The following is a 17,277-nucleotide window of genomic DNA, read 5'->3' as shown; positions in this document are numbered from 1 at the left end:
TGGTGAAAAACAGGCAATTTCCTTATGGTAATCTCTGTAGCTAATTACCGGTGATGCTTAGGAAATATGTCTAGTTCAAAGTCTTGATGATTGCCTATTGTTCACCTAAGGACTCCGTGCTGTCAAGAGAAGGCCTGGAACTGTATAAAGGTGTCTTGGTATCTCAGATCTGCTTGATGCTTTATGCAGGGGAAGCTTGAGTCGTCAGACTGAGATCTCCAGTTCCACCTGGATCACCCTGGATATGAACATTGGACTATAACCTATGGACTAATTCTGAAAGAACTCTTTGCATCTACAAAGTTCATTACCTCTACTATGAAACTGATCTCAGAAGTGTACTAATGTTTGTGTGTATACTGATCTTTCAACCAATACTCACTCTCTCTCTCTCTCTCTCTCTCTCTCTCTCTCTCTCTCTCTCTCTCTCTCTCTCTCTTTTTTTTAAATAAATTTCAGTTAGTAAGAATATTCATTAGCTTGGGAGGTAATGTATCTGATCCTTTGGGATTGGTAGAACTTTCTTATATGATTAATAAGATTTTCAGTAATCCTCCCCATATTTGAGTTGGGTGTCTGGGTGGAAGTCCAAGGCTCGGCTGCTATAAGGGAACTGTGTTTTGGCTTCTGGGTAACAATAAGATATTACAGAAGTTGTTTTGTGCTCGCTGGGTAAATCTAAGTATTGGAACATCCACCAGTTTTGGGGATTATCGGCCCCATTCTTTGCAGTATGCCTAATTGAGTAACCTCAGTGTGGCTCCCCTGGGACCCCGTCACACTTGCCCACACATCAAGCCATGGACCTCGTGTTGACAGTCCCTCCCGGGGCATTCCCTTCCCTCTCCTGGTGGAAGGACACACATCTGGTCTGTGTAGGGGTTCATTTTCTCCCCTCATCACCAGACAAGATGATCATCACTGACACATCCCTCGTAGGCTGGGGAGTGCATATAAGTGATCGCATAACACAGGGAAACTGGACTCCTCAGGAATCCAGGAGGAGAATCCACATCAACATTCTGGAATTCCGGGCTGTAAGTAAGGCTATGCCAAGCATTTCTCCCATTCATCTGCTCCCATCATGTTCTTATCATGTTAGACAATACCACCATTGTTTGCTACATCAACAAACGGGGTAAGAAGTTGACCACTCTATGTGCAGAAAGCAGTCAACCTCTGCAATTGGTGCATTGCCCACCAGATCCTCTTATGTGCAGCCTGTCTCCCAGGGACACAGAACATGATTTCAGACTTGTTCAGCAGGCAGTTTGTGATCATCCATGAGTGGCAACTCCATGACACCATGGTATGACATCTTCGACCAACGTGGGACTCTGGCCAGAGACCTCTTCACCTCCCTTGCCAACAACAAATGCAGCACATACTGCACCAGAGGGGTCTTGGTCATCACTCTCAGGGTGATGCTCTTGTATTCCTCTGGTCAGACCAGATCAACTATGCCTTCCTTCTTCTCCCGCTCCTACGATGAGTACTCCACAAGATCAGATGAGACAGTCATTCTGATTACCCTTTGCTGGTCCAGAAAGTTCTGGTTTCCCAGCCTCCTTTGTATGTCTGCCTGTCCCCCAATTCCCATCCCTGCTTTCCCTGATCTACTGATGCAGCACAATGGCAACATCAGATATCCCAGTCCCACAAGTGCTTCACCTCATAACATGATATTTGGATGGACATCTTTTCTAGAATGGCCATGTTAATCAAAAGTGAAAAATATTTTGTCTACCAGCAGGAAATAATCTACTAGGTCAAGTGGAAATGTTTTGCCTTTTGAGCCCAACAAAAGGGACTTCCCCCAGAAGTGGTGGGGATTCCCCTCCTCCTGGACTATCATAGAATATCAGAGTTGGAAGGGACCTCAGGAGGTCATCTAGTCCAACCCACTGCTCAAAGCAGAACGAATCCCCAACTAAATCATCCCAGCCAGGGCTTTGTCAAGCCTGACCTTGAAAACTTCTAAGGAAGGAGATTCCACCACCTCCCTGGGTAACACATTCCAGTGTTTCACCACCCTCCTAGTGAATAAGTTTTTCCTAATATCCAACCTAAACCTCCCCCACTGCAACTTGAGACCATTACTCCTTGTTCTGTCATCTGCTACCACTGAGAATAGTCTAGATCCATCCTCTTTGGAATCCCCTTTCAGGTAGTTGAAAGCAGCTATCAAATCCCCCCTCATTCTTCTCTTCCGCAGACTAAACAATCCCAGTTCCCTCAGCCTCTCCTCATAAGTCATGTGTTCCAGTCCCCTAATCCTTTTTGTTGCCCTCTGCTGGACGTTTTCCCGTTTTTCCACATCCTTTTTATAGTGTGGGGCCCAAAACTGGACACAGTACTGCAGATGAGGCCTCACCAATGTCGAATAGAGGGGAACAATCACGTCCCTCGATCTGCTCGCTATGCCCCTACTTATACATCCCAAAATGCCATTGGCCTTCTTGGCAACAATGGCACACTGTTGACTCATATCCAGCTTTTTGTCCACTGTAACCCCTAGGCCATTTTCTGCAAAACTGCTGCCTAGCCATTCGGTCCCTAGTCTGTAGCGGTGCATGGGATTCTTCCATCCTAAGTGCAGGACCCTGCACTTGTCCTTACTGAACCTCATCAGATTTCTTTTGGCCCATTCCTCTAATTTATCTAGGTCCCTCTGTATCCTGTCCCTACCCTCTAGCGTATCTACCTCTCCTCCCAGTTTAGTGTTATCTGCAAACTTGCTGAGGGTGCAATCCACACCATCCTCCAGATCATTTATGAAGATATTGAAGAAAACCGGCCCCAGGACCGACCCTTGGGGCACTCTAATTGATACTGGCTGCTGACTAGACATGGAGCCATTGATCACTACCCGTTGAGCCTGTCAATCTAGCCAACTTTCTATCCACCTTATAGTCAATTCATCCAGCCCATACTTCTTTAACTTGCTGACAAGAATACTGTGGGAGACCGTGTCAAAAGCTTTGCTAAAGTCAAGGAACAACACATCCACTGCTTTCCCCTCATCCACAGAGCCAGTTATCTCATCATAGAAGGCAATTAGATTAGTCAGGCATGACTTGCCTTTGGTGAATCCATGCTGACTGTTCCTGATCACTTTCCTCTCCTCTAAGTGCTTCAGAATTGATTCCTTGTGGACCTGCTCCGTGATTTTTCCAGGGACTGAGGTGAGGCTGACTGGTCTGTAGATCCTCCTCCTTCCCTTTTTTAAAGATTGGCACTACATTAGCCTTTTTCCAGTCGTCCAGGACTTCCCCCGATCGCCACGAGTTTTCAAAGATAATGGCCAATGGCTCTTATCTCCTGTCTTTGAAGGCATTGGGTCTTGCATTCAACTCTCTTAAGGTCCACCTAGCAGCAATTAGCACCTTCCTTCCCCCCGTGGAAGGGCACTCTGTCTTTACACACCTGTCGACGTCTAGGTTTTGGAAAGGCCTCTAGACCCTTCCCACCTGTACAATGCATTGCTCCCCAGTGGGACCTCAGCCTAGTTCTATCCATATTTGTGAAACTGCCCTTCCAACTGCTGGCATTGTGCTCTATGTTCCTCCTTTCCATGAAAGTCACCTTCCTTGTTGCTATCACTTCGGCAAAAAGGGTAGGTGAACTTGGGGTCATGATGGCGGACCCTCCTTTCACAACTTTCCATAGAGATAAAGTTTCCCTGCTCCTGCATCCCAAATTTCTGTCAAAGGTCATCTCCCAGTTTCACATTAATTAATCCATTCACTTACCTCTTTTCTTCCCAAACTCATACGCCTCGGAAGAGGAACGACAACTCTACTCCTTTAAGACACGTCAGGTCTTGGCCTTCTACCTGCAGAGGAAAAGACCAATCAGGAAATGCCCCAGACTGCTTGTTGCAGTAACTGAAAGAGTTAAAAGTCAAGCAGTCTCCACACAGAGAATCTCCAAGTGCATTTTGGGGTGCATTATACTCTGCCACCAATTATCTGGACCGCTGCCACCCGCTGGGGTGTGGACTCATTCCATGAGAGCCCAGACTTCTAACATGGCCTCCTTCCACAATGTGCTGTTCTGGGATATATGTAGAGTGGGCACGTGGAGTTTGGTACACACTTTGCTATGCATTATGCCTTGGTGCAGGATTCGGCAGCAGATGCCTCCTTCGGTGTGGCTGTTCTCCTCTCAACCTTCCATCTTCATCCTCGCACCCTTCTCCAACTTAAGTACCGCTTGTTAGTCACCCTCCGTGGAATACAGTAGGGACCATCACTCAAAGAAGAGGTTACTTACCTTTAACTGGAGGTTCTTCTAGATGTGAGGTCCCTGTCTGTATTCCACTTCCCACCTTCCTTCCCCTCTTCTGCGATCTATTCGATTTGCGGTGGAGAAGGAACTGGAGATGCAGTCAGTCCATCCTGCACTTTATCGTATCAGACAAAACCATTAAGCAATCCAGGGCCCATGCACAGACCAACAGACACTACTTTCAAATTCTCTGGCTCCAGCCGCATGGTGCGCATGCATAAACTCCTCAATGGAATACAGATAGGGATCACACATCTTGAAGATCCTCCAGTTACAGGTAAGTTGCCTCCTCTTTTCATTTTATTCCAGGCTGGACTCCAGGGATTAATTCCCAGGGCTTTATTTTCAACAGAACATACATTCATATAGCAATCAGTCCCTGACAAACTAATGTCTAAAATACGTTGGGATCTAGTCATGGAGAGAACAGGTGAGGATCACTCTCAAAGATTCTTTGAAATATGAAACTAGAAGTTACACAGAGAATTAAGGGTGAAATGTTCGTCCAGTATCTGGATGTAGACTAACTACCACTAAAGCTCTATGGAGGGGGAGCAAAATATGACAGAAAAGCCCTCAGACAAGCAAAAGGGGAAGAATAATAGCTCTGTTGTATGCTTCCCTCAGCCTTCAGACTCTTGGAAGACCCAAACTCTCTAATTCCCTAGGGTCAGACCTCCTCTGCTTTGGGAGCTGTGTGGTATAGGACAAGAGATAGGAGGGGCAGGTAGTTAACCAGCTGATTTCTGAGTGAGAGGTTACTCAGTTTAAGTAAGAGTTTAACTGCCAAAGTAACTTTTTTGTGCCTACTACCCTCTGGTGGGTCGCGAAGGGTAGCAATGGGTCCCTTGGAAGCCATGGTAGTATAATGGAGGCAGGCCCTTCACAGAGGGACAGCCTTATGTCTGCTGGATTTTCTATTGCTTATTCTCCTTAGGATATGTTGCATTTGAAGGCCATCCCTATCACCTTCTCTTTAGATCATCAGATCACTTCCCTCTTTGGGGAGAAACAAGGAGACAGTTGTAATATTTTCAAAGAAGTCTTTACCTTCCTATGGATTTTTTCCCAAGTGTGTGTATGTGTGAGGTTGTGTCCCAGAGAATTTACTTATGTGGCTACTAATGTATGTATGTTCAGCTATCTGATTCTACAGAAGAAACCCTGCCAAAGGGTTGGAAATGCTGTGGGGGAATCAGCAAACCCACCTGCATGGTAGGTGGGAGTACCTTCAGATTCAGGAATTTTGGAACCAGCTATTAAGTATATAGTAGAAACTCATTGATACGTGGACAGAAAACATCAGGCTTCCACCACACTGAGGTCTCGCATTACTAAGACTTATTTCTACAAGATGTATGTAGTACATTTACTGGTTTACTGTGAAGTATTATCATAACTATTTCAAACTAAATCATAGGTGCCACATAGAAGAAAAAGAACATTTTATGACACCCTGTCCTAACCTAAATAACAAAATTTATTAATTCACATTAGGTCTCCCAGTCATCAGTATGGATTAAAGTGATTCTGCTTTCGGTATGAAAAGATGTAGGAGTCATTGGCATTCAACCTAAACTTCCTGCTGTCAGGGTGATGACACAAGGAAAGCCTTTTTAAATAGAACAAAGGATTGACTGTCCAAATGATGCACACAGCAAGGCATGAGACAACATTAAATCAGCTGTTTCTGAAAGAAGGTGCCCAAAGACTGGCCAGCAGATGCATTGCTTAGAGGACGTTGGCCATCTAGTTTTCTAGAACGGCAACTTCAAGGGCAGATGAAAGAAATAAGATGAATGCTGCACAATTTTGGGGCACTCTAGAGCATCAGAAAGGAACTCCACCTTCCTAATGGTGGAATAGAAGGGCCTGCAAGATCTATTGTTATTGCTTTATTTCCCCTTGGTTGTAGAGGGCCAGTGTATTTTCATTAATTATTATACTGGTACTCTGTGTTTCCATTGAATATTGTTACCTGGGTACCACGTTGATGGGGCATATTAGAAATTCTTAATCAGGTAGAATAGATAGTTTGGAAAATTGCCGGCACTACTATGATGGGTCCAATGCTTTCTCTTCTTGTGGGTGGGTTCAGGGTGCCGTTTCTCACCCCTGATCTGGGGTATTAACTGTCCCACTAGTATCCTAGAGGAGGGGAGTGGAGAGGGAGGGACCCGGGCCCGTCTTCTACTCCGGGTCCCAGCCCAGGGGCCCTAGGGATAGCAGCAAACCGCTTGAACTAGCGATTCCTTCCCCTGGACTACTTCCCTCTCTGGCTCTTCAGCCTGTGGGGCTTCCTGCCCCCTCTCTGCTTGGGTTTCTCCCAACCCCTTGTGTCTGTGAAGTCCCTCTGCTCTGCACAAGCCGGCTTTCCCTTTACCTAAGGTCTTGGTCTTCTGGCCTGCCACAGCACTTGTCCAAACTCTCCTCTGCTTCCCTCCAAACTGCTCTCCTTCAAACTGCTCTCTGCTTCAACTCCTCTAAACTGCTCTCTGCTCCAACACCAGACCACTCTGCTTCAACTCCTCCAACTGTCTGATTAAAGCAGGGGTTTTTTATCAGGTGACTGGCTTCAGGTGCTCTAATTGGCTTCAGGTGCTCTAATTAATCTATAGCAACCTTTCTGCCCTCTACCGGGACTAAGGCTCTCATCATCCTGGGGCTTATATATCTCCCCTCTGTCACCCTCCTGCTGCCCTCTGGCCATGCTGTATCACAATAGAAATCTAGCCTTTTAAATTAAAAACAATTAAATACACCTGGTAGAGTTTGGCAAAATTGGGGCTATTTGGAGGAGATGGGGAAATTGGTATAATTTTGTCATTTCTGTTTTATTCTTTGTTTTGCAAAAGCAGGAGTGGTTTGATTGCATGTGACTCCTCAAAGCTTGAGGGGGCTTGAACAAATGGCTCTTGTTTTGGCCTATCTTAGTTTCCACTTCCAATCTTTGTTTTTCTAGGTACCTGAGCCTCTATGCTGCTGATGTTGTGGGGATCAGTGGATATGTGATTTATAAAATATGTGTTTGGCTTGCAGCCTGGATCTCCCTCTCCCTGCCCCTGCTGATCAACTGCCAGGTCCTAGTCTTTTCCCCACCCGTCTCTTTTAGAAAAATAGCAGAGAATCTGAAATTGGTACCTCAGTCAGGGACTGAAACTCCATTATATGATGTTTCTACTGGCCTTTGATATTGAAGTAGCTCTTCAGTTGTCTCTGTGAAGTTAAACTGCCACTTTTTAAAATTACATAATGGTGCTGCTCTGCTGCAAATAACCCAAAGAGATTAAACAAGCCAAGTCTATTATCTCCATTGCTGCCTTTGCAGAGATGAATCAATTGCAGTGTGGGACCTTGCAGCAGTGTGGGACCTTGGCAGCAGCAGAAAGTTATTAGTGTTGCTGTCACAAGCCAGGATGCAGCCAATGCTTTGGGAATTAGGGTGTTTCTCTAAAAGGTACGTGACGTAAGGAGAGACGTTATCAAGGATGCCAAAGAGGAAAATAGTGGATTGAGGGGAGGGGGGGCGTGAGAAAAGGGGAAGAGTAGCCTACAAGATCTGCCAAAGACATTCCCCACTTTTATATGGGATATCAGTGTGGCATTACACCCCAAGTTCTTCATAGCAATATTATTATGATAATGGCATAACAATGATGTATTTTATGCAAGATAGGTCATGTACGATATCATTGAAAAGGTTATGATTCACTGAATATGATTATCCTATTTGTATGCATGTATCGTATTGGTATCTGAAGTTAGGAATATTGTCTATGCATCTGTTAGCAATGTGTTTACACCTGGGCAACGCCCCTAGGCAGAATGCAATCAGTCTAGATGGTTGGATGGGAAGGGCCATTAGGGAGAACAATAGGTCTGAAGATGCTAATCTTCCACTGGGGAGCCTTCCTGAGGATGCTACAAACAACCTCTGAGTCATGGCTGCTGTGTCCCTACAGGGGCATGTGACCAAGTCACCTGGTACTGGACTCCATCTTGGAATATCAGTGTTTTTCCACTGACTGGGCATGGGAACCAAGAGGGGAGACAAAGGGTTCCCGCCATATGGAAAAGCTATTTAAGGCAGGGGAGCGACATCATCATGGTTCTTCATTGACTCCCCGCCCAAGAAGATTGCTGGAAAGACCTGAGGAACAAGGACTGAACCGGGGGAGAAGGGCTGAATGCAGGCTAGCCTGTCAAAGGAATGCCTGGGCTTTTAAGCAGCAGGCAAGTGCAGCTTGCCCTCAAGAATCTCTGCAAACTTCCTAAATCAACAATGAGGGTGAGAATTTCCTACTCATATCCCATCTCTTTAGTATATTAAGCGTAGATCGTGATTTTGTTTGTTTGCTAGGTAATCTGCTTTGATCTGTTTGCTATCCCTTATAATCACTTAAAATCTATCTTTTGTAGTTAATCAACTTGTTTTGTTTTGTCTAAAACCAGTGTGTGGAAAGCATAACTTAGGGCAGAAAGCTGTGTATATTCCTCTCCGCATTGTGTGTGTGTGGTGGGGGGCATGAATTCCATGAGCTTACACTGTACGATTCTCTGTGCAGTGCAAGACAGTATAATTCTGAGTTTACTCTCCAGAGAGGGGTTGCACACTTTAGGAACTGGGAGGTGCCTTAGCTGAGCCTTCCCATGTAGAGCTGATCTCAGCATCTGTGTGTAGCTGCAGCTGGGTGTGTCCATACCTGTATGTGTGCTGGATGTGGCTTGAGCCCTGTCACAGCAGTGCAGTGTAAAGGGGGCCCAGGCTGGTGGGTCAGGCAGGCCCAGGCTGGTGGGTCAGGCTGGTGGGTCAGTGGTACTCCAGTTCCCGGTGGCACCCTGGGGGGAACCCATCACAATCAGCATAAGTAGCTGTGGTCCCAAGGAAAAGGAGGTGTATGTATCAGAAAGGCGATATACATTTCAAAATGATCATACAATTATTATTTTATAAAAATGTTTAAAGTGTATATTTTGTGGGCTGTCATGATGATCAGTTGCGGAGAGGCATCATAGTCCCAATGTGGGAATTTAGGAAGATAATTTGGGTTTAGAAGTCTCTTTATCTAATTAGAATACAACTTTTATCAAAGCCAATATACAGTGTTAAATGTTCCTTACTCTGCACACAGGCTTATAAGACTTCCTGTACCCTGAATATGGAAATACACCGGACCCTTGCTAGTACGAGGGGTTCGGGATCCATGCGGGGTTCGGGATACATGTGCGGTACCACATTAATGCGGGGACCATGTTACCATGGATCCCAATTTAAATATTTAAATTTGGGATCCATTGCTGCGACCGCGCTATATGCGAATCCACGCTATAGCGATGCGCGCTCTAGTGAGGGTCCGCTGTAGGTCTTATTTGCTTTTGGGGCCCTGTCAGCATCCTAGTACTGCTGAATGCAGCTCTTGAGTTTCTAAATTGCTGGGAAGACCCAATGATAAACTCAGATGCATTCCCTTCTGAATCATCACCTGTTTTCTGAAAGGTGAAATTTTAATGTATCTTGGTGACTCTAGAGTAACATGAAAACCAGTTGTTGATGATAGATGATCCTGTTTGTTTAATTGTGTAATAGGAGCATTGCATTTACAAGTTATTTGTCTTAGAATGTCACTCAGGCTGCCACCCACTGGGAGATCAGAGTTCATGTCTGAAGCTTGATCCCTGGGACAGCACAATCTGGAAGTGTTGTAGAGGCAGGTATCTCTAGCTATGTTTGAGATAGGAATACTTTCATTTACTCTCAAGACACCCCCATTGCCTTATGAGTCAGAATCTTTATGTAAAATATTTTTGCATATTTTTAGTTAATTTTTTACCAGCAGGAACATTAAGGAGGAATTTTACACTGGGGTGAAAAAAGAAATGGTGACGCCCTAGGTCAGGCCAGAATTTGGGAGGTGTAAAGTTAGCATAAAATTATACCCGGCATGTTTCCTACATTCAGCATAGGAAAGGAGCAACTGAGAAACATAAAGTTTCATGTTTAACTTGCAGTGTCCCCTCTAGTTAGGCCTTTCTCTGTCATAGTCCCAGCTTCTTCTCCTGAAAGACGCTACAGAAAGGTAATGATTCTGTAGTCATATTATTGTTATGGATTTCTTGGTACGCAGAGATGTATTAGGCACTGTGTCAAAGTAAGACGTGTTCCTTGCCTCAGAGAGCATAGAGTCTAAATTTGAGTGACACAAGTGAGGTAGGGGAGATTAAAGACAAGGGTGACAGTAAGATCCCATGATTATGCAGAAAGGCACAGACACACCTGCGTGGTTTTGTTTTGTTTATACTGACTTTCCATTTCTTCATGTCTCATATGTGAGAAAACAGAAGTTGTTTCTGCAGAGGGATTTGGATGAGATGAGAACAGTGGCATGTTGGGGGAAGGCTTTCCAATAGGGCTGTCAATTTAATCGCAGTTAACTCACGCGATTAACTCAAAAAAGTTAATCGTGATTAAAAAAATTAATTGTGATCAAACAGGGTGGATTTGATTTAAATTGATTTAAATCACTAGTCAGGAAGACTCGATTTAATCATGGATTAAAACCTATCCTGAAGGATGACCCATCACTCTCACAGATCTTGGGAGACAGGCCAGTCCTTGCTTACAGACAGCCCCCCAACCTGAAGCAAATAAAAGTGACAATTCTTCAACAAAAAAAACTTCAAAAACAGACTCCAATGAGAGACTGCTGAATTGGAATTAATTTGCAAACTGGATACAATTAACTTAGGCTTGAATAGAGACTGGGAGTGGATGGATCATTACACAGAGTAAAACTATTTCCCCATATTTATTCACACCCCCCCCCCACTGTTCCTCAAACGTTCTTGTCAACTGCTGGAAATGGCCCACCTTGATTATCACTGCAAAAAGGTCCCCCCCACCCTCCCCGGCCTTCCTGCTGGTGTGAGCTCAGCTTAAGTGATCATTCTCCTAACAGTGTGTATGGTAACACCCATTGTTTCATGTTCTCTGTGTATATAAATCTCCCCACTGTATTTTCCACTGAATGCATCTGGTGAAGTGAGCTGTAGCTCATGAAAGCTTATGCTCAAATAAATCTGTTAGTCTCTAAGGTGCCACAAGTAATCCTTTTGTTTTTAAATGAAATATTAAAAAAAAAAATTAAATTGACTATGTCCGCCAGGTCAACATGAGAAACTTAAACTATTGGCTTCTGCAGCTAACTCAGTCATCTTCACCTTCATTTTCCAATTTGTTAATAATCTGGAAAAGAAAAACAAGCTTTCCTGCTTTTTCATGTCCCAAATGATTTCTCAATTTGGAATGAATTAGTCCAAAGGAAGAAAATATTCTTTCTGTACTGGCAGAAGAAGCTACTGCTGTTAAAAGTGAGATTATCACTTCAACAGTCTCTAAATCCAAGTGCTTAAGTGACTTCCACCAGTTCACTGGTGTGACTTTCTTTAAAACATCATCAGCAAACATCTATTTCTTGAATGGTTCACCCTTAGCTCTGAAGTTTCTTATAGTTGGCATTATGGAGGGATGGTTGCTGGATGTCCATGTCATAGCCAACTCCTCTTCTGCAGCAGTTAAGGTTTCACCCTGGCACCGAGTATTGAGAATATTTGCAAGAAAATGAACTGGAGATAGTGCTTGTCCCATTCATTTTTCTAATGCTGGTAATTTAACTGTCATTGCATATTTATCTTTTTAAGATCTCGCTCAGTTCTTTCCAAATTTCAACAGCATCAGCAATAAAACAGCTATTTCCCTGCATTTTGTTCAAGGCTACAGAAACCAGCTTCAGGATACTCAGCATGTGTTCAACATTTCTCTTAAGCCCAATGTTGAGAACTTTGGCTGTGACAGTGCCATTCTATTTTTTCACTATTTTGTTCACAAACTGTCATCAGATTAGGCCAGTTCTTCATATTGTGCTCAAAACAGTCCACTACTGAGTTCTATCACACATCTTGTGGGAGAGTTAGCTTGGTTCATCCCACTTTTTTTGCTGCAAAGTGGTTGTTACGGAAGTATTTTGCAGTTTCAACATTAGCCTTTATTTCTGGAACACTGAAGTCTTCGGCTGAGAGGTGCATCAAATAAACACTGCAATCGTATGTTGTTAGCTTGGGACTCTCTTCACTCTCTTCTAAATAATTTCTTCTCATCTTGGATACATTTGCAGAATTGTCTGTGACCAAGCTGCGTACTAGACATTCAAATTTTTTTTCACAGTTTGTTATAGCTTTTACTGCTGCTTCTTGTAAGTATTCTGCTGTGTGTGCATTTCCTGATCTATAAATTGTTTCTGTAAGGAAGACATTCCCTTCTTCTATTGTCACAGAAGCACATGCAGCAGGATCATTGTGGACATTGCTCCACCCATCAAGACTCAGGTTAACAGTTTTGCCCTCTAGACTTTTTTGCATACGGCTCAATTTCTCTTTCATACACTTTATCCAGCAATTTGCCTGCAACATCTGCTCTGTTGGGTTGACTGTATCCTGGTCTTAATGACTGAACCATGTTAATGAAGTGTGGGTTCTCAGTCATACGGAAAGGAGAGTTTGTTGCATAAACAAATGGGGCAATTTTTTCATCAGTTACCTCTTTTTGTAATCTTCTGGTTCTTATCACAAACTTATCTATGGTTGTTTCTGCATGGTGGAGTTTTTTTTCTTTCTGCTACAGGCGATATGCTGTGGCTCTGTAAATACATGATGTGACTAAAACACTATCATTGACAGATAACTCTGAAACTATAGAAAATGATGATGCTCTTGAAGGTGTATAGTCTTCAGAATCCTGTATGTTGAGGATGAATTCTCCTAAACAAAATAAGTCAGTGCAGTTATTTAATTATTATTACCGTACTGTTCATTTAGTATTACTCATTCTATTCACTGACAGTCAGTACTACTTTAAAGGTGAATTTGAAAAAGGAAGATCTGCCTATTTCAGCTGTTTTTTTTTTTATCACAACTGCATCTAAAATGATAGCACCATAGACTAACAACTATATTTTTTGCTCAAACATGAGAATTCAAGAATAGTCAGGAAGGAAGACAAGTAGTTCTTAAGAAAGAAGTATGCATTCCATTGACACATCCGATGAAGTGATCTGTAGCTCATGAAAGCTTATGCTCAAATAAATTGGTTAGTCTCTAAGGTGCCACAAGTACTCCTTTTCTTTTTGCGAATACAGACTAACACGTCTGCTACTCTGAAACTTCTCTAAGAGTTTCTGTGATTCAAGAGGACTTAGGTCATATGTGCTGTTAATTCAGTGATTTCATCAGCATTATAATGAACACAGGTTTTTGTTTTTTAATTAACAGATTTGCACCACAGTTTAAGGAATTTAAAACTGAGAAAAAAGAAAAACTGCTTTGATAATAGAAAGGCAGTGCTGCAGTTGGGCAGTGTCATCATTAAATGGCTTAAAATTATTTAGGCAAATACATCTATTAAGGAATGAGGCATGGAGAGTAATGATAAGATAATGTAAAGTTTTTAGTTAAGGTTTTTAAATAGAATGTTCTGAAATTTCTAGTGTAAAAAACCTACAATTGTCAAAACTGTACTACTCCAAGTTACTGTTACTTTTGGAATAAGTACCATTGGGCAGATTCTCTGCTAGTGTAACTTTATATCAGCAGAGGATCTGCCCCCATATGCCTATGACAGTTTTAGGCCATTTTGCTCTGAACACTTTATAAGGACAGAAACTTATACTAGTTGCATGCTACTTACTTTTTTGTCATCTGTCTCATTTTGGAGCATTTGTCAGCAGCACCTCGTTATTCTAAGTTTTCTCAGAAATTTATAGAGAATGCTATTAAAATCAGCACGTGGACCAGAGGATTCAAACAATGCAGAGCTTTTTAATTGATAAGCACTATTCATCATGATTAAGGCTACAGTTTTGTTACGGAGATTGTGAAAGTCACAGAATCCGTGACTTCCAAAGACCTCTGTGACTTCAGCTCCCCGGCTGCAACGGCTGGGTAGGGAGACCTCCGCAGCTCCCCAGCCACAGCAGTGGCAGGGAGATCCCTGCAGCTCCCCAGCTGTGGCAGGGGGATCCCCACAGCTTTCTTCCTGCTGAGGTGAGGCAGAGGGATCCCCACAGCCCCAGCCGCCACGGGGAGTGTGTGGGGGAGGGCAGGGGGACCCCCGCAGTTCTCCACTGCAGCGGTGGCAGAGGGGATCCCTGGAGCTCTCTGCCGTGGGGAGGGAGCTGGGGGACTCTGCAGCTTCCCACCACCATGAGGGGCAGAGAGACCCTGGAGCTCTGAGCCCCCACAGGTGGTGGGGGCCCTGGAGCTCCCAACCACCCCTCAGCTGCCCAGCCCCTTCGCATTTTATCATGGATATTTTTAGTAAAAGTCATGGACAGGTCATGGGCAATAAAGAAAAATTCACTGAAACCTATGAGCTATCTCTGACTTTTACTAAAAATATCCATGACACAATCTTAGCCCTAATCATGATCTCCTCTGCTGAGGTTTTTAAAGAAAACGAATGTAGTGTTGTGTGCACCATATAAATAAATTGGTAGACATTTCATCTCAACAGAAGAGAAATCTGTCTATTTGAAGTACCTTATCTCAACAGTAATCACCAGTTCATCTGACGGTGTGTTTTGGTGCCTTTAATTTACTTCTCTCTGAATAAATTATTTGGTATATTAACATTTTTTCTCTGTTCTCTGCCAGGCCCCTTACCCCTCAGGGCAGAATGCAGCTCCAGCCACATTGGTGTACCCCCAAACTCCTCAAACAATGAACACACAGCCTCAGACCCGCTCTCCGGTAAGGGAGCACTTGTTTGCTCTAGTTTCTGTTCTTTCTCTCTCATTTGTGTGTCTTTCTATGTGTACGGTAGCATTTCTCTGGAAAGTGCTTTATTGACTTCTGAAAGCAATTTCCAAATAGCAAATCTTTATTGCATTTTTAAACGCTTTCATGTTAGGAGTAGCTTTTTTCAAGGTAGCTTATGTGAAAGAAAAGTGATGGAGGGATTCTCATCTACTTCCCAATGGCATGATTTATTTTTAGTGTATTATCACTCAGGTTCACCTCATTTTAGAACTTTAGATTCATTATCAGTGTCTTTCTCTTTGCTTCATTTTTTTTCTTTGTAGAAACATTTGATTAAGTGTTAGAACAAAGATCAGTAAATTAAATTAAATCTCCAAAGTAGCACTCTGTCTGCAGTGGCTCAGGGAACATGACTTCAGAATCATTGCCACTGGATCAGTTCAAACTCTTCAATATATCACTGTGTACATGCAACTTTATATAGTTTCTGAATCTCAGAATCTTTTTGTGGTAAGGCCTTTTCATCAAACTTTGGACGCTAACATCCTCCTTTTATGCATATTTTAATACTGTTCTCCTGTTTTAGGCCTCTGACTCCCTGAAACCAGCCTCATGTTGGAAATCTGCGCTTGTAGTGCAATTCCATCTGATGCTAGGCGGTCCTCCTGCAGCATCAATGCTTATCCCTACTTTTGGAGGCAGAGTAGATCACCTCCGCTGTACCTGAAGCCTCAGCTAGCCCAGGGAGCAGCAGTACCTCTGTCCCTTCAAGCACCACCTCTCCTGTGTCATAACATTTTCGGTTACCACTAAAGTTGCTGCACCATCTCCAGCACTCTTCTTTTTTTTAGAGTGGAATGCTGCTGAAGGGTGGCAACTGAAAGTCTTCAAGACAGCAGTCTTCTGTTTATCAGGTATAATACAGGGCAAGCTCCCCCACTTACCACCCCCAGCCCCACCAATGTGCCTTAACCCACTTTGGAACTTTCACCTCTAGGGAATTCAGAGAAGGGTTAGTCTCTGTGGCCTATTGAGTCCTTGATCTCTGTGCTGAGAGAGCCTATTAATTCCAGGTTTGATGGTGTTTTTATGACATGGACAGCTGCACATTTGTAACTGGGAAGAGATCCCCAACTCATTTCATTTAGTACCCAGTTCTAATCAGTAATCTGGGATACCTATGATGGTAAATCTTTTCTCTGTAAGTATGATCATCATCTTTATCTCTAATTGTTGAAAAGCAAGAGTAAATTTACATGGTTAGAACTGGAGCAAAACCTGACTGAAGAGCTGCATCTCTAAACCAGTTTTTTTGACAGCCCAGCAGAACAGTGCCAATACATTGCACAGACAACTGGAAGAGGAGGAAGGTTTTGGAACAGAATCCGGTTTACAGGTCCCTGGCTGGAGGAGGCTGGATAAAATACTGCATTGTAAGCAATATAACAAACTGTACTCCTTCTTGCAGGCAATTGTGCCAATGGCACTGTTTAATTTTTTGTTGTTGTTTTTTTTACCACATGATTTTGTTGACTGATCTACAGAAATGCACTGATTGCTTCTTTACGAAAAACATGAGATACCATGGCAGTTTCTGCCAGGTTAAATGGTGAAAGAATGGTTTGGGAGGGTCTGATCTTTCAGGATTTAGACAGGAAGAATTTGGGCTTACACTTATCGGGGTGACACTTTCAGAAAATTGGGCTGAAAATTCACAAAATTGTAGGGATTTTGCCACATAATTAGAGAAAATAATGAAGAAGAGTTTGTCTGCAGTTGTCAGCTATTTTTCTGTGGTCATGAACTATTTTATTTTAAACTATCCTGTATGCAGTTTTTGCCATCTGCTCTGCTAGTGATCATTACCACTCCATTACTAAAAAAACGCACATATAACATTCCATTACAACCCCTATCCCCAAAACAAATGCATGACTAGCTGGTCCTGAACTACTCTTGCGTTTTGTTCTGGGTTTGATTTATTTTAGTTTTATCTTCTTTTCTGGTGGTGATGGGAGGGCGAAGAGGGGATGAGAAAGATGGCGTGATAATTCCTTTGCCATCCTGGGATTCTCTAGTGTAGTCCAATCGATCACACAGCTGACCAGCTGGTGAGGATAGGTAAGCTGTTGCACTGATGAAGTGACCCTAATACTGCATTCTAGAGCAGCCAAAGCT

The 17,277-nt window shown here is 43.2% G+C and overlaps 1 protein-coding gene across 17 annotated transcripts in view; it reads left to right on the top strand.

Annotated features, from left to right (window-relative positions):
* Positions 1-17,277, top strand: part of EIF4G3 (eukaryotic translation initiation factor 4 gamma 3) — a 440,859-nt gene that overhangs the window by 201,773 nt on the left and 221,809 nt on the right. For 7 of the 17 annotated variants that reach the window (XM_073316594.1, XM_073316587.1, XM_073316583.1 and 4 more), the window contains exons 5-6: positions 14,995-15,090; positions 16,419-16,532. The exons of 3 other annotated variants lie outside the window; for them this stretch is intronic. In XM_073316594.1, the coding sequence (XP_073172695.1) occupies positions 14,995-15,090; positions 16,419-16,532 (210 nt within the window). The remainder of the gene's footprint in view (positions 1-14,994; positions 15,091-16,418; positions 16,533-17,277) is intronic. 7 more of the 17 variants (XM_073316591.1, XM_073316590.1, XM_073316589.1 and 4 more) reach the window with 1 other exon arrangement.

Source organism: Lepidochelys kempii, chromosome 18 (assembly GCF_965140265.1).
Source record: "Lepidochelys kempii isolate rLepKem1 chromosome 18, rLepKem1.hap2, whole genome shotgun sequence".
Lineage (NCBI taxonomy): Eukaryota > Metazoa > Chordata > Testudines > Cheloniidae > Lepidochelys > Lepidochelys kempii.
Note: the sequence above shows the minus strand (reverse complement) of the source record. Positions and strands in the feature narration are given on the sequence as shown.